Source organism: Colobus angolensis, unplaced genomic scaffold, assembly GCF_000951035.1.
Source record: "Colobus angolensis palliatus isolate OR3802 unplaced genomic scaffold, Cang.pa_1.0 Scaffold103, whole genome shotgun sequence".
Lineage (NCBI taxonomy): Eukaryota > Metazoa > Chordata > Mammalia > Primates > Cercopithecidae > Colobus > Colobus angolensis.
This window is the reverse complement of record NW_012111253.1, coordinates 4,828,631-4,844,900: the sequence shown is the minus strand read 5'-3', so window position 1 is coordinate 4,844,900 and position 16,270 is coordinate 4,828,631. Positions and strand designations below refer to the sequence as shown.

At 49.7% G+C, this 16,270-nt stretch overlaps 1 protein-coding gene across 5 annotated transcripts in view; it reads left to right on the top strand.

Annotated features, from left to right (window-relative positions):
- BCOR (BCL6 corepressor) overlaps positions 1-16,270 on the top strand; it is a 134,618-nt gene that overhangs the window by 111,279 nt on the left and 7,069 nt on the right. For 2 of the 5 annotated variants that reach the window (XM_011942187.1, XM_011942179.1), the window contains exons 5-11: positions 630-683; positions 1,162-1,348; positions 7,651-7,914; positions 8,403-8,645; positions 9,181-9,506; positions 9,858-10,112; positions 14,953-15,119. In XM_011942187.1, the coding sequence (XP_011797577.1) occupies positions 630-683; positions 1,162-1,348; positions 7,651-7,914; positions 8,403-8,645; positions 9,181-9,506; positions 9,858-10,112; positions 14,953-15,119 (1,496 nt within the window). Of the gene's footprint in view, positions 1-629; positions 684-1,161; positions 1,349-7,650; positions 7,915-8,300; positions 8,646-9,180; positions 9,507-9,857; positions 10,113-14,952; positions 15,120-16,270 lie in introns of all 5 variants that reach the window. The other 3 variants (XM_011942163.1, XM_011942197.1, XM_011942170.1) reach the window with 3 other exon arrangements.

The following is a 16,270-nucleotide window of genomic DNA, read 5'->3' as shown; positions in this document are numbered from 1 at the left end:
GTTACTTTACCGGTTGTCAGTTTTTTAATGTGTAAAGAGGATTGGGGGAGTATGGTAGGGCAGGACACCAGGCAGATTTGGTGAATGAAGCTTGTGGTAATTTGAATGTATGCAATGTGGCCAGTAAGAGAACGTGAGTGGTAGCACTGAGGAGGCGTGTCTGGATGCTTTAAGTTATTCTGTAGATTATAAGGGAACTCCACTCAATTGCTGATAACAGATGTTTTAATTATTGTGAAGGGTATCTAAAGACTGCATGACGTTTACCTATCAATTGCTTTGATTTCTCTGCCTGTAAGATAACAAATATACCTAGAAGTGCTGCTTAGAATGCCTTACTTGATACCTGGTGATGTGTAGCAGCCGCTTGTCTGTGGGATTCATGCAAATTTTTCACCAAAAAGAAAGGAAAAAAAAAAAAGGTTGCTTAAAGGGATACAGTATGTATTTAACTTGCTAGTGAATTATGATAGATGTTGTGTAGGAATTTCCTTAAGATATTTTACTTTTAATTAAAAGATGAATAAAGCCAAATTGTTTTGCAATGTTAAGAAAAAAATTGGTTTATGCTTATAAAAATGGATGAAGTTATCTAAATGATCCATTGAGTGCCCATTTTAATTACATAGATGGAAGGATTACAAGAGGACAGTATTTTATGTCTACCCGCTGCTTACTGTGAGGTCAGTTCTTCAAATTTTTATTACTAGAATCTTACATAAACCTTTTGAGTTAAATTTCATTTCCAAATATACAAAGGGAAGTTTGTGGGCCATGGTCGTCTTTATTCATTGTGTATTTTGTTTCTTTTCTGTTGTGTTTTTGTTTTGTTTTCTTTGCGTTGTGTTTTCGTTTTGTTTTATTTACCTTCAAAAGAGAATGTCTGTCTGTATGTAACAGTGTATGTGTGGATATACATACACACCGCATATATATCTATATACACATGACTTTATGAATAAAGAATGTGTGACTACTTACATATAGATACTCTTAAGTTTTATCTGTTAAACTTTAAAATATCTGAGTTACATCTCATAAATTGTGGTTGGTTTTGGGCACTTTTCTTTGAAAATACTTTCCTTTAAGATAAGGCAAATGAAATAGCTTTTATGGTAAGGTGTTGTTTTTTTTTTTTTCCCGTCTCCATTCTCTTTCTAGCGTGCAATGATGCGCTTCTCAGAGTTGGAGATGAAAGAAAGAGAAGGTGGCCACCCAGCAACCAAAGACTCCGAGATGTGCAAATTCAGCCCAGCCGACTGGGAAAGGTTGAAAGGAAATCAGGACAAAAAACCAAAGTCGGTCGCCCTGGAGGAGGCCATTGCCGACCAGAACGAAAGTGAGAGATGTAAGTAAACCTGAGCAGTTTGCTGTGTTGGCCTCAGGTCCGGTTGGCATCTACTCGGAGAAATGGGCTGCTTTTGCCATGCATGGAGTGAAGGGCCGACTGTCCTTATGAATGGTGGCAACCAGGAATGAGGCATCTGTGAAAGATAGTTTCCTGGGACACATCTTTTTTTCCAAAGAAGCACTGGTTCTAGAGCTGATAACAGTCTAATGTAACACAATGTAGCAGAGGTATGGCAGTAGCAAATTTGGTGCAGGGACAGGTTGTATTTTGTAGCAGTGGAATGACACTTCCCAGCCATTTCCTGCCCCACCCCCGTGGTGACAGTCTGATGTGGAATGGAGAGTCCTTATATTCTCCCTCCAAAGGCATAGATGTTGTTGAAGTAGGATGAACATGGTGACGTCACCATAAAGAAGAGCATGATGATTTACCGTAGTGGGTGGGGGAGAATTGGCCACAGAATCCAAGACAGCCTGGCATGCATGAGGGGGCTCTTCTCACCAGACAGAGGGCAACTTGCATTTTGGAGGAGAAGTGATGCTCAGGACACTCCCTTTGGTTCTTACAGCAGGTCCCGTCCCCCCCACCCCCCCAACCAACAGGGTTGACTTTGGGATTTACCCAGGAGTCTTCCAGGGTGGTAAGGTGTGTCGGCAGCAAGTGGAGAAGGTCTTCCTCTTTCTTTTTTAAATGTGCAAGCTTGAAGCTTTAGGTCTGCTTGCAACATGAGGAACCTCATTGGGCAAAGGGGAATTAGGGTGTCTGGGTGAACTAACTGGAGGAGTGGGTGCAAAGTCCTCCTGAGACAGGACACTTGAAAGTGTTGGGTATGTTTGAGAGCTCCCCACCATGGGCCATCAGAGGTTTGACATTCACAACGCAGTTCATTGGTGCCTGACACAGTTTGGGAAGAATGTGTGATCAGGGAGAGTGTGCTTCTTGCTACTTGGAGCACACACCCCTCCCTCCACTTCCAGCTCATCCCTGGGAGCAGACTAAGGCCACCTGCCAAGATCCTGGGTAAGCTAAACCAGGACTGATTTGTTGTAAGTCATTGCTGAAGAAGGTAGTTTCTGTTGCTAGTAGGTGGTGGCCTTACTCAAGTGGCAGGGACTCAATGTACCTGAAGTTGTTCACTCTTCCTCGAAGGGTGGCTACAGGGTGGCAGGAGGTCCAAGCCACTCTTGGGTGAAGTGGCAAAGAAAGCCTTGCCCCTCCCTGATGATTGCTGCCAACTCGCAGCCCCCCTTCTGAGTTGCCTCAACACCAGCTCTTGGGAAGGTTGTGCTGGGAGAAGTGGGCAAGGCCGAGTTGAGGGGGAAGGTGCTTCTAAGAGAGGGAATGTCATACATGAGAATCCCTCTTTGTTCTGAGTAGATGGCTGGGGACCTGGAGGAAGGGACAGAAACTTAGCCAGCTTCCAGCCTTCTTGCCCTTGCTCTGGTTTTTGAGTAACGTGGCCAGACCCTCCATTCACATCTGAGTAACTTGGTGTGGCTAATGGGGAGCAGGGCTCGAGCCCCACATGATTTAGAAAGGCCTCCCTTTCTCCTTCTGTAAGTCCCTCCAAGCTTCATACCAACAGGCTGTGTTCTTGGAGCACCCGGGGCCTCGCAAGCCATAAGTCACCACGTAGTGCTCCTCAGGTAATGAGCCATGGCAGGGAGAGCAGAAAAAGGGGTGGGGGAGGGTGAAGGCTCCTTTTTAAATACTGGGGCCAAGGAAGAGCTGGGGCACCATTGGTTTGTGGTTGATCGAGAGGAGGAACCTAGAGGAAACATTGTCCTTGCTGCTGCCACTGCCATCTCATCCAGGGGACAGCAGGCGCTGGATCCGTTCAGCTGCAAATTCACTGAGCCGTCTCGGCCATCACGTCTCTCGTGGGTGTCATTGTGGCCCAGAGCCAAGCTGTGAGCATATGGAAACTGGGGTGGGGATTTGGGGCAGGCAGGGGTCACAAAGAGGGTAGAGGATGCCACCCCAAAGCCGCTCCCTTCCACTCCTGCAGCATCAGTAGCTTCTGAGATGGCAGGTGCTGCCTGTGTGGCCTCAGCTGCCTGCATGTGGGTGCATCTTGTTGGGAGGACTTGTTTAGGAAAACTGAATTAACTGGACAACACCGTGGTTAGGATTTTCATTGACTCTTAGTGATAGTATGGGTCGCTGAGTTTTTCATTTAGAAATTGAAGATTCATTAATAGGAATGATCAGTGGCATTTTGAAGACAGGGTAGGGAACACAGAGGTGTTGGGCTCTTCCTTTTTTTGGTTGTTTTTTTTTTGTTTTTTCAGTTTTATTATTTTTACTGATTGATTTACTTTTGTTGATACATATTAGATGTGAATATTAGCCCTTCCTTCTTGAATTTGGGTGTCTATCTCCCTCGGCAGCTACTTGACTTGTGTGAACCTAGGACTCACTCAGTGGCAGTGCCTGAGCGGGAGCTGGAGAAAGCATTGAGTGAAAGTGAAAGGGTTTCATGGGGCTTCTTGGCTCAGGAAACTTCTCTTCCAGGACAGCAGCCCCTGTGTACTTCGTAAACTACTTTGAGTTTGGGCAGACAGATGACTACCAATGCCTCTGCTGGAGAGGGTAGAAGTTATAACATGGTTGGCCTCTGTTGGAGATGATGTTACCTACAGAGGGAGTAGATGTCGTGGGCAGTCCTCAAAAATTTCAGTCCTCTGCCATCTTGTTTAGGGCTTACTGGGCATGGCTATAACAGTGGTGAAGTTGCTTTGTTGCCACGGTGACTTGTAAATGTTGCCATGGCGATGCTTCTATGAGGTATTGCAATGGCATAGCCATGGTAAATTATGGAATGTATGTGCTGTGTCTCACAAGACCACGACGCAGGGAGCAAGTGGTAGACGGTGTAGGACTCAGCCGTGTTCACATCTGCCTAGATCTCATGACCAAAGGCACACGGTGTTCTACTCATAGATGGGCTGTAAGTAACTGGAACAGAAGAGGACCCTGATGGTTAGGACCCCTATCTATCCCTCCATCTCTGTCTATCCACCCGTCTCCTTTGCCCTCAAGAGTAATTTCTGTGGGTACTGGTAAGAATAGCCCCATTTGAGGGAGGTCCAAGTGAAGTGTACAGGAAAGTGACATCATGGGCCCCCATAGCTGTTTGCCATACATATCTTTGGCAGTCAAGGTGGGTGTTCTTCAAGATTATTACTGGCCCATGGAGGGAAACCCTAACATAAGGTTTGGGGGCCTTCACTGAGCGGAATTGGGATGTTTGCCTTGAGAGACTCGGGTTGGAGGAAGGAAAATAGGCCTCGTCTGCGGAAAAATTCTCTTGAGAGCGGACAAGAAGCATCTACACTGTGTGTGAGCAGGCATGATTGCAGTAAACCCCAGATGCAGCAGTGGAGAGCTCCTGATAATAGTTCTGGACTATTCAGGAGGCAAAAGGGGGCCCTCTCTGGCTGAATGGGGAATGGTGGGGACTTGGAGGAAGCATGTGTGTTTCACATCCCTTGTCCTAGCCTGCTGGCCTCCCATGAATAGGGAGCAGAAAGTGGTGTGTGCAGGGGAGCCCTCCCCACCCGCACTGGGCAGCTTTTCTAGATGGGAAGCCCCAGAGAAGACAGATGGCAAGACCTCCCCATGTCAATGGGGGTGCTCCCTAGCAGAGAGACTAGGTCCCCAGTCAGTCACTGCCTGTTGATGCCAGTCTGTGAAATAAGTGATCACACGTCTTCTAGGTGGTTTTCTGTGGACAAAATATACTGGTAGTTTGGGCACAAGGCCAGGTAGGTGAGATATAAACTCATTTCACTATTAGGAAGTTTGCAGTGAAGGTCAAAACTCCAATGGAAAACTTTCTCCCTGAGAAAGATGCCTTAGACTTGGTTGAGATTGTTACAAATACAGGTGGCTGTGTGAGACCTGGAGTTCAAATGGAAGCTGTGGAAGTCAAATCCAAAGCACTAGGGTTGAGAGATTCTTAATCTGATGGGGGTTTGATGGGGGGTGTTTCTGGGAAGGGTGCCAACACAGGGCAGTTCATTCTGGGTGGGGCCCCACACTGGCTAAGCTGCTGCCTCATTTTGACCCAGGAAGGCATGGTGACGTTACTCAGTCACTTCTGCTTTCAAACCACTTGGCTTGAACCGTGTCTCCTACCTAGAGGGAGGGGAAATGAGTACGCTTTAAAAGTATAAAAGTACACTTTTAACCTTGGCATGTGGCGCTTCGTAACGCAGTCTTTATATTTTTACATTGTGCCCCCAGTTCCTCCCACAGGGCTTTCAGGGGTGGCTGATTGACCCCAGAAAGTCAAATGGTATATAACTAGGACAGTCAGTTCACAACTTAAACTTTCATAAATATCAGGGCTAAAAATCAAGCTGGTTTGGGGATCTTAGCGTCCTTTTGTAAGTAATTTCTCCAGCCTTATCCTCTGCCCTGCTGCACCGTGTTTATGAAGCCCACCGGGGGAGGTGGCTTGCAGTAATAGTCCCACTTTACAACTCAAGGGGGCCAAACTGTAAAGTGGCGCTGTTACTGCCAGAGTGGTTAAGAGACAGAGCAGCCCACACTCTTTGCATCCCCAGGCCAAGCTGAGCACAGTGGTCACCACTTCTGCATAGTGTAAGGTTTGGGCAGCTTGTGTGTTTTCTTCTGCTGCTGCTGTGACAGAATACCACCTTGGCCATGTTTTTGGGTGTCCATCCGGTGCCGGTTGTACCTACAGAGACCTGGGGTGGTATTCCGTGGTGGAGGCTTGGATGCCGAGTCCCAGGCCCAGCCATCCCTGTCCATACAGTGCTCTCTTGTGAGTGAGGATGAGGAGGAACGGTTGGGGACATTCTACCATTCCTTTGCAAGAATAGATGCAGCCCCATCTGTTCCCCCTTAGAACACCCTTGAAGAGGAGGTGAATGGGTCCTCCCACCATTGAGAGCACAGGCTAGCCAACAACCCCGGTAAAGCTCACCCCCACAGCTGACTGCCGTGAACCGCTGGGAATGCCCCCGAGAGAAGCGGGTGAACGGGGCTGGTCAGGAGTGGGAGTAATATTTGAAGTGGGTTGGGGAGAGGAAGAATGAGATCAGCGGATGAGGTGTGTGCTTATTTCATCTAGAAATTGACTTGTGTGCCTAGCTCAGAGTTACCAAGACACCAGACTCATAACCCTGGTGATGAGAGGGATCATTTCAGCGGGCCAAGGGCTGACACCTTAACCTCGCAGTGGTCATTAAGTAGTTATAGTTTATATTCATTGTGTATTAGAAAACTTGTGACCAGCAAAGCAGTTAATGAGCTATTTCGTGGGCTAGAGCAAAAGTAGGAAGTGATGTTGGGCTGAGGTGATTCAAGGAAAAGCCCCACAGCCCGTGATAGGCCAAGCACAGGGGTCCTGGAATGAGCGGTTTTGCAGGCCCTGGCCTGGCATGGGAAAGACACACCAACAATGAGGGGATGTCTGCAGATGCTTGCCTGTGACAGAGGGTGTGGAGAGGAGTGTCAGCTGGGATGGCCAGCATCCCCAAGGGGGTTCCCCTGTGTTGGACAGGAAATGAGAACAACCCAACCCATTGGTTTCACATCTGTGCATCCAGCAAATCGAGTTATTTGAAGTTTTCTCTGAACTCGTGTGTGTGTTAGGAAACCTTGCCTTTGGCTTTGCCAGGCCCCTCTTCCCAGCAGCCTAGGTCTGCCGGGATTCGCTGCCTCCGTCTGGCCTGGACAGTAGGCCCAGAGCCCCCCAGGAGTGAGGATCACTTCTGCCCATCAAGGGCCTAGGCCTTCTTTCAACACTCTTGTTTCCTGTCCCTCTTCATCTCCCCGGTTGGCCTAGGTGAATATTGGTGTTATCCCTTCGATAGATGACATTTTGGGGATATTTGGTCGTTTTTATCTCATCAGCCTGCCATTTGTTTCAAAATAATGACCTCAGCAGATGTTCCCATGAAGATTTTTAGGTCAGCCCCAGCTTGGTTGCATCTTCTGCTGAAAGGACTATAGTGCTTTAAAAAATGTAACGTTGACGCCCCATCTTCCTTGGTTCCCTCTTGCCCCCAACCATAAGAAGGGAGAAAGAGAAAGTCACGAGTGTGACCTGCATCTCACTCTGCTTTGCTTGTCTTCAGTGTACTCTTCCTCTGGAAAATTCTGTTTGAGGGTTTTGTGCTAACTATGTGTGAGGACAGCAGTCTCCAAAGAAGCAGCTGTCAATAGCCGATTACCTTGGGCACAGTGGTCCCACGCGCTCCCCAAATCCTGCCTTCTCATGGCGACCTTCGGTCTTCATTAATGCCCTCTTGTCTCCCCTCCCCCAGGCGGGTATAGTGTTGGAAACAAGCACCATGATCCTTTTGAAGCCCCAGAGGACAAAGATCTTTCTGTGGAGAAGTACTTTGTGGAGAGGCAGCCCGTGAGCGAGCCTCCCACAGACCAGGCGGCCTCGGACATGCCGCACAGCCCCACCCTCCGGGTGGACAGGAAACACAAAGTCTCAGGTGACAGCAGCCACACTGAGACCACTGCGGAGGAGGTGCCAGAGGACCCTCTGCTGAAAGCCAAACGCCGACGAGTCTCTAAAGGTGAGCCCTGTCCGCTTCGCCCGCCTGCTGGGGGGTGGGCCTGTGCATGCGGCCACAGTGGATGGACAGGAGATGTGGATGTGCGGCGCGCTGCCCCTGTAGACAGAATCGGTGAGGGGAAGCCGTGGGGCGCAGCAGTGGAGTGGACCTCTCCATTCCCACACTGCCTCGTGAGATTCCCACCCTGGAGACCCCGGGGGTTGGGGAGCCACCCACACCTCCCCTCCCCCAAAGCCAGAACCCAGATGGCCAAAGACTATCAGGCCCCCTCCCAAAAGCAGAGACCAGTGACCACACACCCCCTCCCCCACCCCATTAGTGATGCGTAAGACAGTTTGTTCCCCCCAGGGGGCTTTTTGATTAATTTGTAGTTATTTCTCCATTAGATGACTGGCCTGAGAGGGAAATGACAAACAGTTCCTCTAACCACTTAGAAGACCCACATTATAGTGAGCTGACCAACCTGAAGGTGTGCATTGAATTAACAGGGCTCCATCCTAAAAAGCAACGCCACTTGCTGCACCTTAGAGAACGGTGGGAGCAGCAGGTGTCAGCAGCAGACGGCAAACCTGGCCGGCAAAGCAGGAAGGAAGTGACCCAGGCCACTCAGCCTGAGGCCATTCCTCAGGGGACTAACATCATTGAAGAGAAACCTGGCAGGAAAAGGGCAGAGGCCAAAGGCAACAGAAGCTGGTCGGAAGAGGCTCTCAAACCCAGTGACAATGAACAAGGTATGCAGGGGCCACCCCTTGAGTGTTCACCCTGCTCCTGGAGGGTGGGTCATCCACTCTCTGTAGGAATGGGCTTTTTAGGGGACCTTAGAAGGCCATAGCAATTGACTTCAAGGAGGATGTGGCAGGCAGGGAGTTCTCTCTTGATGTCCTTGCCTGTGGTTGCACAGGAAGGAAGTCTAAGCACCCTCATTCCAGCCTCAGGCTGTCTCCAGTCTCTGGGTCCTGAGCACCCAGACCCAGTGGGTAGGGGGCAGGAGAGCAGGAAGAGCCGGCTTCTGTCCTCTCTTCCAGGCTCTTTGAAGCAACTTGCCACTTGGCGTTTTGTGGGTTAACTTAGGTGCCGTTTGAATGTGGTATAATTAAAATATTAATGCTTTGAAAACATAATTGGTATATCTTTAAAAACTGAAGCCGCTCCAGTGATCAGTGTTAACAATGGGCTTTTCTTCCTGCACTGGCTACAACTGTGTAACGCCCGCTTCTTCTCCCGTCTCCCACCCACCCGCCACCCCGTCACCCCCTCCGTATTTAGGCTTGCCTGTGTTCTCCGGCTCTCCGCCCATGAAGAGTCTTTCATCCACCAGTGCAGGCGGCAAAAAGCAGGCTCAGCCAAGCTGCGCACCAGCCTCCAGGCCGCCTGCCAAACAGCAGAAAATTAAAGAAAACCAGAAGACAGATGTGCTGTGTGCAGACGAAGAAGAGGATTGCCAGGCTGCCTCCCTGCTGCAGAAATACACCGACAACAGCGAGAAGCCATCCGGGAAGAGACTGTGCAAAACCAAACACTTGATCCCTCAGGAGCCCAGGCGGGGATTGCCACTGACAGGGGAATACTACGTGGAGAATGCCGATGGCAAGGTACCTCTTGACCCCGGCTTCCCTCTAGGGCCTGTGCGAGCACATCCCTGCCTGCCTGCCTGCTTCCCAGCTTGTGGGGACAAAGCTTTCCTTTTCCTGGACTCCTCCCCCACACCACACGTCACTCCCCTGTCCTAGAGGAGCGTGTCTTCTGAGTGGCAGCGAAGTTTCAAACTAGTAGGAATGAAACCCCTTCCCCCAAACCCTCCTTTGACAGGCACCCCCCACCCACCAAAAAAGGAATAAAGTGCCTCTCTCCACGCAGGTTTGTCACGTGGAGGGGAGGAGGGGAAGCAGCGGCTGTTAGAAGGACATGGGCTTAACCGTGTGCGCTGCCTGGTTTTATGATAGGTGACTGTCCGGAGATTCAGAAAGCGGCCGGAGCCCAGTTCGGACTATGATCTGTCACCAGCCAAGCAGGAGCCGAAGCCTTTCGACCGCTTGCAGCAACTGCTACCGGCCTCCCAGTCTACACAGCTGCCATGCTCAAGTTCCCCTCAGGAGACCACCCAGTCTCGCCCGATGCCGCCGGAAGCACGCAGACTTATTGTCAATAAGAACGCTGGCGAGACCCTTCTGCAGCGGGCAGCCAGGCTTGGCTATGAGGTGTGTCTCTGTGGGCGCTCCTCGGGGCTGTGGGCTGGGGGGCGGGGCCCGCGGGCTGCGGTGGTGGAGGGGAGGGACACGGAGAGCAGAGCTCAGCCCCCTCCGCATCAGGGGGCAGGGCCGGTGCTCCAGCAGGATGTTTGTGTTAGCCCCACTCTCGCTGCCGTCTCTTTGGTGGCTTGTTCAATCGCGGTGTGGAAAGAAAGGCCTCTCTGATGTTCAGTTCGTGTTCAGGCAGGTAGGCTGCTTCTGCATCCTCCAGTCTCGCTCACTTATCTCTGATATAAAATCTGACACAACCCAGGGCTTGGCGACTGGGGGAATTTTAATGAGCCCTTTTGGATTCTGATTAGCAAGGGGGAGAGAAGTTATTAGTTCTATCTTGGACTGCTTGTACTGTTTCGGGTGGAGGGGTGGCCATGTAGGGGGAGTAGGCAGGAAGCAGCTGTGCAGCTCACAGAGATGGGTGGGTGGGGCAGACCTAAGGTCTCTTTCTGAGAGAGGGGGTACAGTAGCCTCAGGGCTGCGGGCTCTGGAGGAGGGACTGAGACTTTTCCCTCAACTCACTGCTTCTCCCCAGCCCCCGTGCCCATCCTCCTCCCAGCATGGTCCATGACAATGATAGCTTACATTAACAGAGCCCCTAAGATCCAGAGTAACTCATTTCACCCTTTCATCATCTTTGTGCGGTAGTAACTAATATTATTCCCGCTTTCAGATGAGGAAACTGAGTCCCAGAGGCGTTACATGATTTGAACAGATCATCCAGCAGCCTGCCTCCAAAGCCCAGTCTCCCCCCATCCCCCCAAACTCGGCTCCTCTCCAGGACTGGCTCCCACTGGAATCACGCTTTTCACAGTTCAAAACCTACGTCTGCCCCTGTGCATCTCCCCACCACACACTTGTCGGTTGAGATTGTGATGTAATAGCCCACAAGGCAAAGACTTTTTTTTTATGCTGGCGTCAGCTCTCTAGGAGTCGTGGTAAAAATAAAATGCGGTTCAGCAGGCTGAGTGTGAAGCGTGGAGAAGCACTCGGGCGACAGGATCCATGCCGGCCCATGCTCAGCTGTGGGCTCCCGGAATTCAGCCAGAGCCCAGGCTCGCGCACCTAAACCAGGCTGCAGTCTGCTGTGCCTTGAGCCTTTCCTGATGGGGTGACCCAGCTGCCAGTCTCCCTTTGACCCAGAGCCCACCCTGGGGCATGATTGTGTGAGTGGGAACTGGGATGCCGGCTCACACCTGTGGGATCGTCCTTTGAAGCACTAGCTGGGTATTTTTGGTTGTATGTGCCTTTGTCTTTTCGTACCAACTTGTTTCTTTTTGGTATCTCTGGATTGTCTTTGAGGGAACTCTCTAGAAGGATTTGGAAATTAGCTCAGTTACTTGCAGATTAAACCCAAGTGGTAGCCAGTTGTTTTCGCGTAAGCAGAGAGCAGCAGCACCTATGAGGACAGGGTAGATGCAGCATGCCAGTCAGGGCCACTCATTCCTACGCACGGTTGAGAAAATGGACTTGTGCTTCCAGCAAACACCAGAGGTAAGGGAGGGCTCCAGGGCAGCAAACTCGCTGACCATGGGTGGTGCTGGGGGAGCGGTAGGGCTCCTGGCCTGGTCTTTGGTCTTGGCTTCATTTCTGCCAGTCTCACCTTTCTGAGCCCAGATACTTCAAGAGACCCTTGTGGGTGCTCTAAGGAACAGTTCCCATTTTGGTGGTTTTCCTATGGCGGGTGGGTCTGAGACCTGGACTAAGGAACACTGATCCATGCTTTCTTAGGCTACCAGGCCTTTGGTGCAAGAAGCCTTGAGAATGTTTATGGAAGGACAACTTTTCCGCTTCAAATGTAAATGTCATTATAGAACTTTCTCAGGTCATCAGTTTTAATGCTGAATGTTTTAATTACTAGGTGAAAGCTTTCAACTTTGAGTTCAACTTTCTGGGATTTATTTAGTCAGAGATGACAATGTTAGGATGATAGTCCATTCAGATGTGGCAGTGTAAACCCTTTAAAATAAAAGAATAGTTTGCTTAACAGGATAAGGTGCGGTATGAATGCACAGCTTTGGGAGGGGTTTCCCAAAACCCCTCTTTATCATTGTTGTCTTCTGCTTAGCTAAAAAGATACCACATGCAATAAAAAGGCTGCTCAAGCTTTGTTTTCTCTTAATCTGGTTCTTGAGGTTTAGAAACACCCTCTCTCTTCAGATCTGTAGTAGGCCACCTGAAAGGCCAGTTACAGTTGAACCTTTCCCTGTCTGTTCTTAGGCTAAAATGCCAATGTGGAACCGCGTGCGTGTGCATTTAGTGGTGATGGTTAAATTTTCTATGAATCGAATAAATCATGTTTTTAAAAAAGTTAATGAGGCATTTAATTAATTAACAATGTCGGGTTTATGGCCTTTATGGTTACATTTTGCGGTTAATGGCATTCAGCTTATAGCTGCTTAACAGAGAATTGTCCAACAAAAACAGTTTGATTTTGTTTGGGAATGGGCGGGCTGCCCTTCAAACACTCCCATTTCCAGCGTGGAGAATAAACCAAGTAATGTATTGCGTAGACAGACTTCTCTGGCTTCTTCATTCTCTCTGTTGGTGACAGCAGTTGCCACCCATTTAAGATCCCATCACCCTCCCATCTAGGAGAGTGTCATTAGTCTGCCTCACCCCAACAGAAATGTGCAAGGGATGCTGGTCATGGCTGGATTGCAGCCTTCTAGCCAGGGCCCTTGACTCTTGGCCTTTGGAAGCTTCCCAGCAAACCCGTTGCCAAAAGACCTGAGTTACAGGTCTAATACTTTGTGTTAATTGAATTTGGGGCCTAACCTGTCTGGGCCTCAGTTTCCTTAAGTGTTGAATGAGAATCATAACCACTTTTCCTTCCTGAGATCTCACAGGTCACTGTGGGATATGACATACACCTTTGGGAACATCAGAAGTGTTATGGTGGCCAATGGTAAAACGTCTGAGCTGGTTGTTGGGTTACTGTTGCCTTGCCTGCCATTCTCCAGGGTAACAGTTACTTACCCTTCAGCCTCCACATCTTTCACTTCTAGGTTCCCTCAAATCAGTCCTAGTAGTGATGAAGGTTTCCAGGTGAAGGCCGTAATTGTCAGAGCAAATAAACCCTGGGTTGATAGGACACCAGGCCAGCTGCCGGGATCCGGGTAGATTGATCTGTGCACAGCAGTTGGTGGCGCTTAGAGCTGATCCCTGAGTCACATGACAGGGCCTCTCCCTGGCTGGGCACACAACTCATTAGCTTGCAGCCGTCCACTCGAGTCTGGCTAGTGAGGGCCTGCTAAAAGAGCAGCAGCTTCATGCGGTATCCTGGATACCAGTGCTCGGGGCAGGTGGCCTGGGAGCTCAGAGGATTGTGGGCTTTCTGGCAGGTGAGGGCCTGAAGCAAGAGACGCTTCTGTGGGCATGCCTTCTCTCTTCCTCCCCTTGATTTGGAACGGAGCTGCTGCAGTGGCCTGAAGCAGCAGGGTATGGGTGGCCAGGGTTATCAGCGTGCAGCCTTAGGTTCACAGGGGGAGCATCTAGAACATTCTAGTTAGCGTTCAAGTGAGTGATCACCTTTGACTGATGTGTCCTAGAAAGGGCATAAAAGAATTTTCAGAACTCACCTCACGTTTATGGGTGGCTCAAATGCTGCCTATTTTAGGTTACAGATGAGTTATTTAAGAGTTGTCACAAAGGAGAGCCTGCTATGACCCATCGAGCTCCCCCCTTGACAAGTGGAACGTGTGCTGGGCTACCCCACATGTTCTGGCTTTCCCCCCAGTCTTCAGAACCTGACAGCTCTCTGCTGGCCATGACTGCTAGGAAAACAGTGTAACCTGTTGTCTGGTGGCAGATACTGTTCCATGTGTTTGAACACTTTCTTAAGGTAATGAAACATGGACTACATTACTGCTTTGCTTACTGGGAGCGGTTCATTTTAATGTTTTAACACGCCAAAGAAGTGAGATTAATAACAGTGATTCTCATGCAGATTGTTGATGCGGAACACGTTCTGCATAGGGGGAAGGGTAGGATCGTCTTACTTCGTTCTTGAAATGTGTAGGTTGTGGTATGTGGTGTATTAGATTCCTGTCATTAACTTAAGTAAATATGAAAATATATTGATTCAGCCCCAAGTAGGGCGGAGAGTGAAGCAAAAAGAGGGGGGGGGTTACTGGAAGCATTGATGTCATTTGTTGATGATGTGTATGATACCAACAGAAGCACTGCTGCCCAGGCTCCGACTCTGGGTCTTTCCAAGGGGCATGAGGACCAGCCTAAACTCTTGTGCATCCTCCTCTCTGTGAAGTTGAGAAACATTCTCCAGCTCATTTCATTGTTCGTTATGCCTTGGTTGGCTTTGCTTTTATCTAAACTTGTGTTGCCATCCACTACTACCTATTGGATGAATCAATTGAGCGAGGATGTCCTTGAACTTATTCATGCGTCGTCTGAAACATTAGCAGCCAAATCCCTCTGTACTCACTGTGCCAGGCACTGAGCTAAGGGCTTGTGTGGGTCTCTAATTAGTTTCTTAGCAGCCCCTGGTAGGCTCTGTCACTCTCCTCCGGAGGAGGAAAGGAAGCTTTGGAGAATTCGGAGCATAACTTGCCCAGGGCCAGGCAGCTGGGCAACAGACCTCTAAATGATGCTGTCCCTGTCATCAGGCACTTCGCACATGTGTTTGTCCCTCGCCAAGACATCCACAGCCTGCCCGAGAGGTAGTGGGTTCTCAGGCCTGAAGGTGTATGTCTTTGAAAGCTACAGAGAGGTCCACTTTACAAGGTCATTGTGCAGTGATCTGATGGCATTCCTCCCTCCCCTCCCCTCCCCACAGGAAGTGGTCCTGTACTGCTTGGAGAACAAGATTTGTGACGTGAATCATCGGGACAACGCAGGTTACTGCGCCCTGCATGAAGCTTGTGCCAGGGGCTGGCTCAACATTGTGCGACACCTCCTTGAATATGGCGCTGATGTCAACTGCAGTGCCCAGGATGGAACCAGGTCAGTGATGTGTCTTGTTCTCAGCCTGGCTCTGCTGAGACCAGGCTTCCCTATCTGTGCAGTGGCGATTCTCAGGGTATGCGGGAAATTCCAGGAGGAAAGACAGAGGGCGACTGCAAGCACACTGACCACTGGGTCCTCTAGAATGGAATCCAGCAGACCTTTCTGGCAAATGTAGATGTAAAGCTCCCAATTTTGGTCAGTCCTATAATGTTCCTAATGAACCAAAGCTTCTGAAAATGTTGCGGCCTGTGAGAATAATAGGGGGTGTTGCCTTTTAAGACCATGGACTCTTCATCACCATCTATGAAGTCACTGTATTTAAAATATATTTGAGCTGAAAGTCCCAGGAGTACACACACAGGGCCAGCTGCCCCTCCGCTGGTTCAGCAGGACCTGCCATTGCCACCCACGTCCCCAGCCGTGGCCCTCACCCTGTCCTTGACCCTGGTTTATTGGTCAGAGACCCAGGTCTGAGTCAGCCCGAACATCTTCCTGGTTGTGTGAGTGGGATGCTGCCACGAGGCTGGGCACTGGGGTTTTCCTGACAGTGACAGAAATAGCCAAACGGAAATGTATTTGGTCTTTCACACTTTGCAAATAGCATTCCCTCAGATCGGACAGAAACCCATCTTCTCCCTGCCAACCCCAACCCCCAGCTCCATGGACACAGGTAGGAGGCCTCTGTACCCTGCTGAGAACACACCCCACCAGGCCTGTTTCTTCTCCCGACTGTTCCCTTGGCTTCTGGGCCAGAGGTTGATCACTGATCTGCGTGGGGTCCTGGGATCAGGCTTTCAGGAGAATCTCTGCTAATCTCTTTGCATCTAGTTTCTTTTAAAAACAGAGGTGGCTTTCTTGTTTTTTGTTTTTGGTTTTTGGTTTTTAATAGTGTGACAATTGCTTGTTGTATTGGCTTCCATGATGATGGAATCTCTTTTTTCCCCTGTAAGTTACCTTCACATGGTCCATGACTACTTAAATTTGTTGAAAATGTTTTCATTTTGGGCTTGACTTCCTTCTTAGGCCTTGGATTAAGATAGGGTTTGCAGGCCGGGCGCGGTGGCTCACGCCTGTAATCCCAGCACTTTGGGAGGCCGAGGTGGGCGGATCACGAGGTCAGGAGATCGAGACCATTCTGGCTAACACGG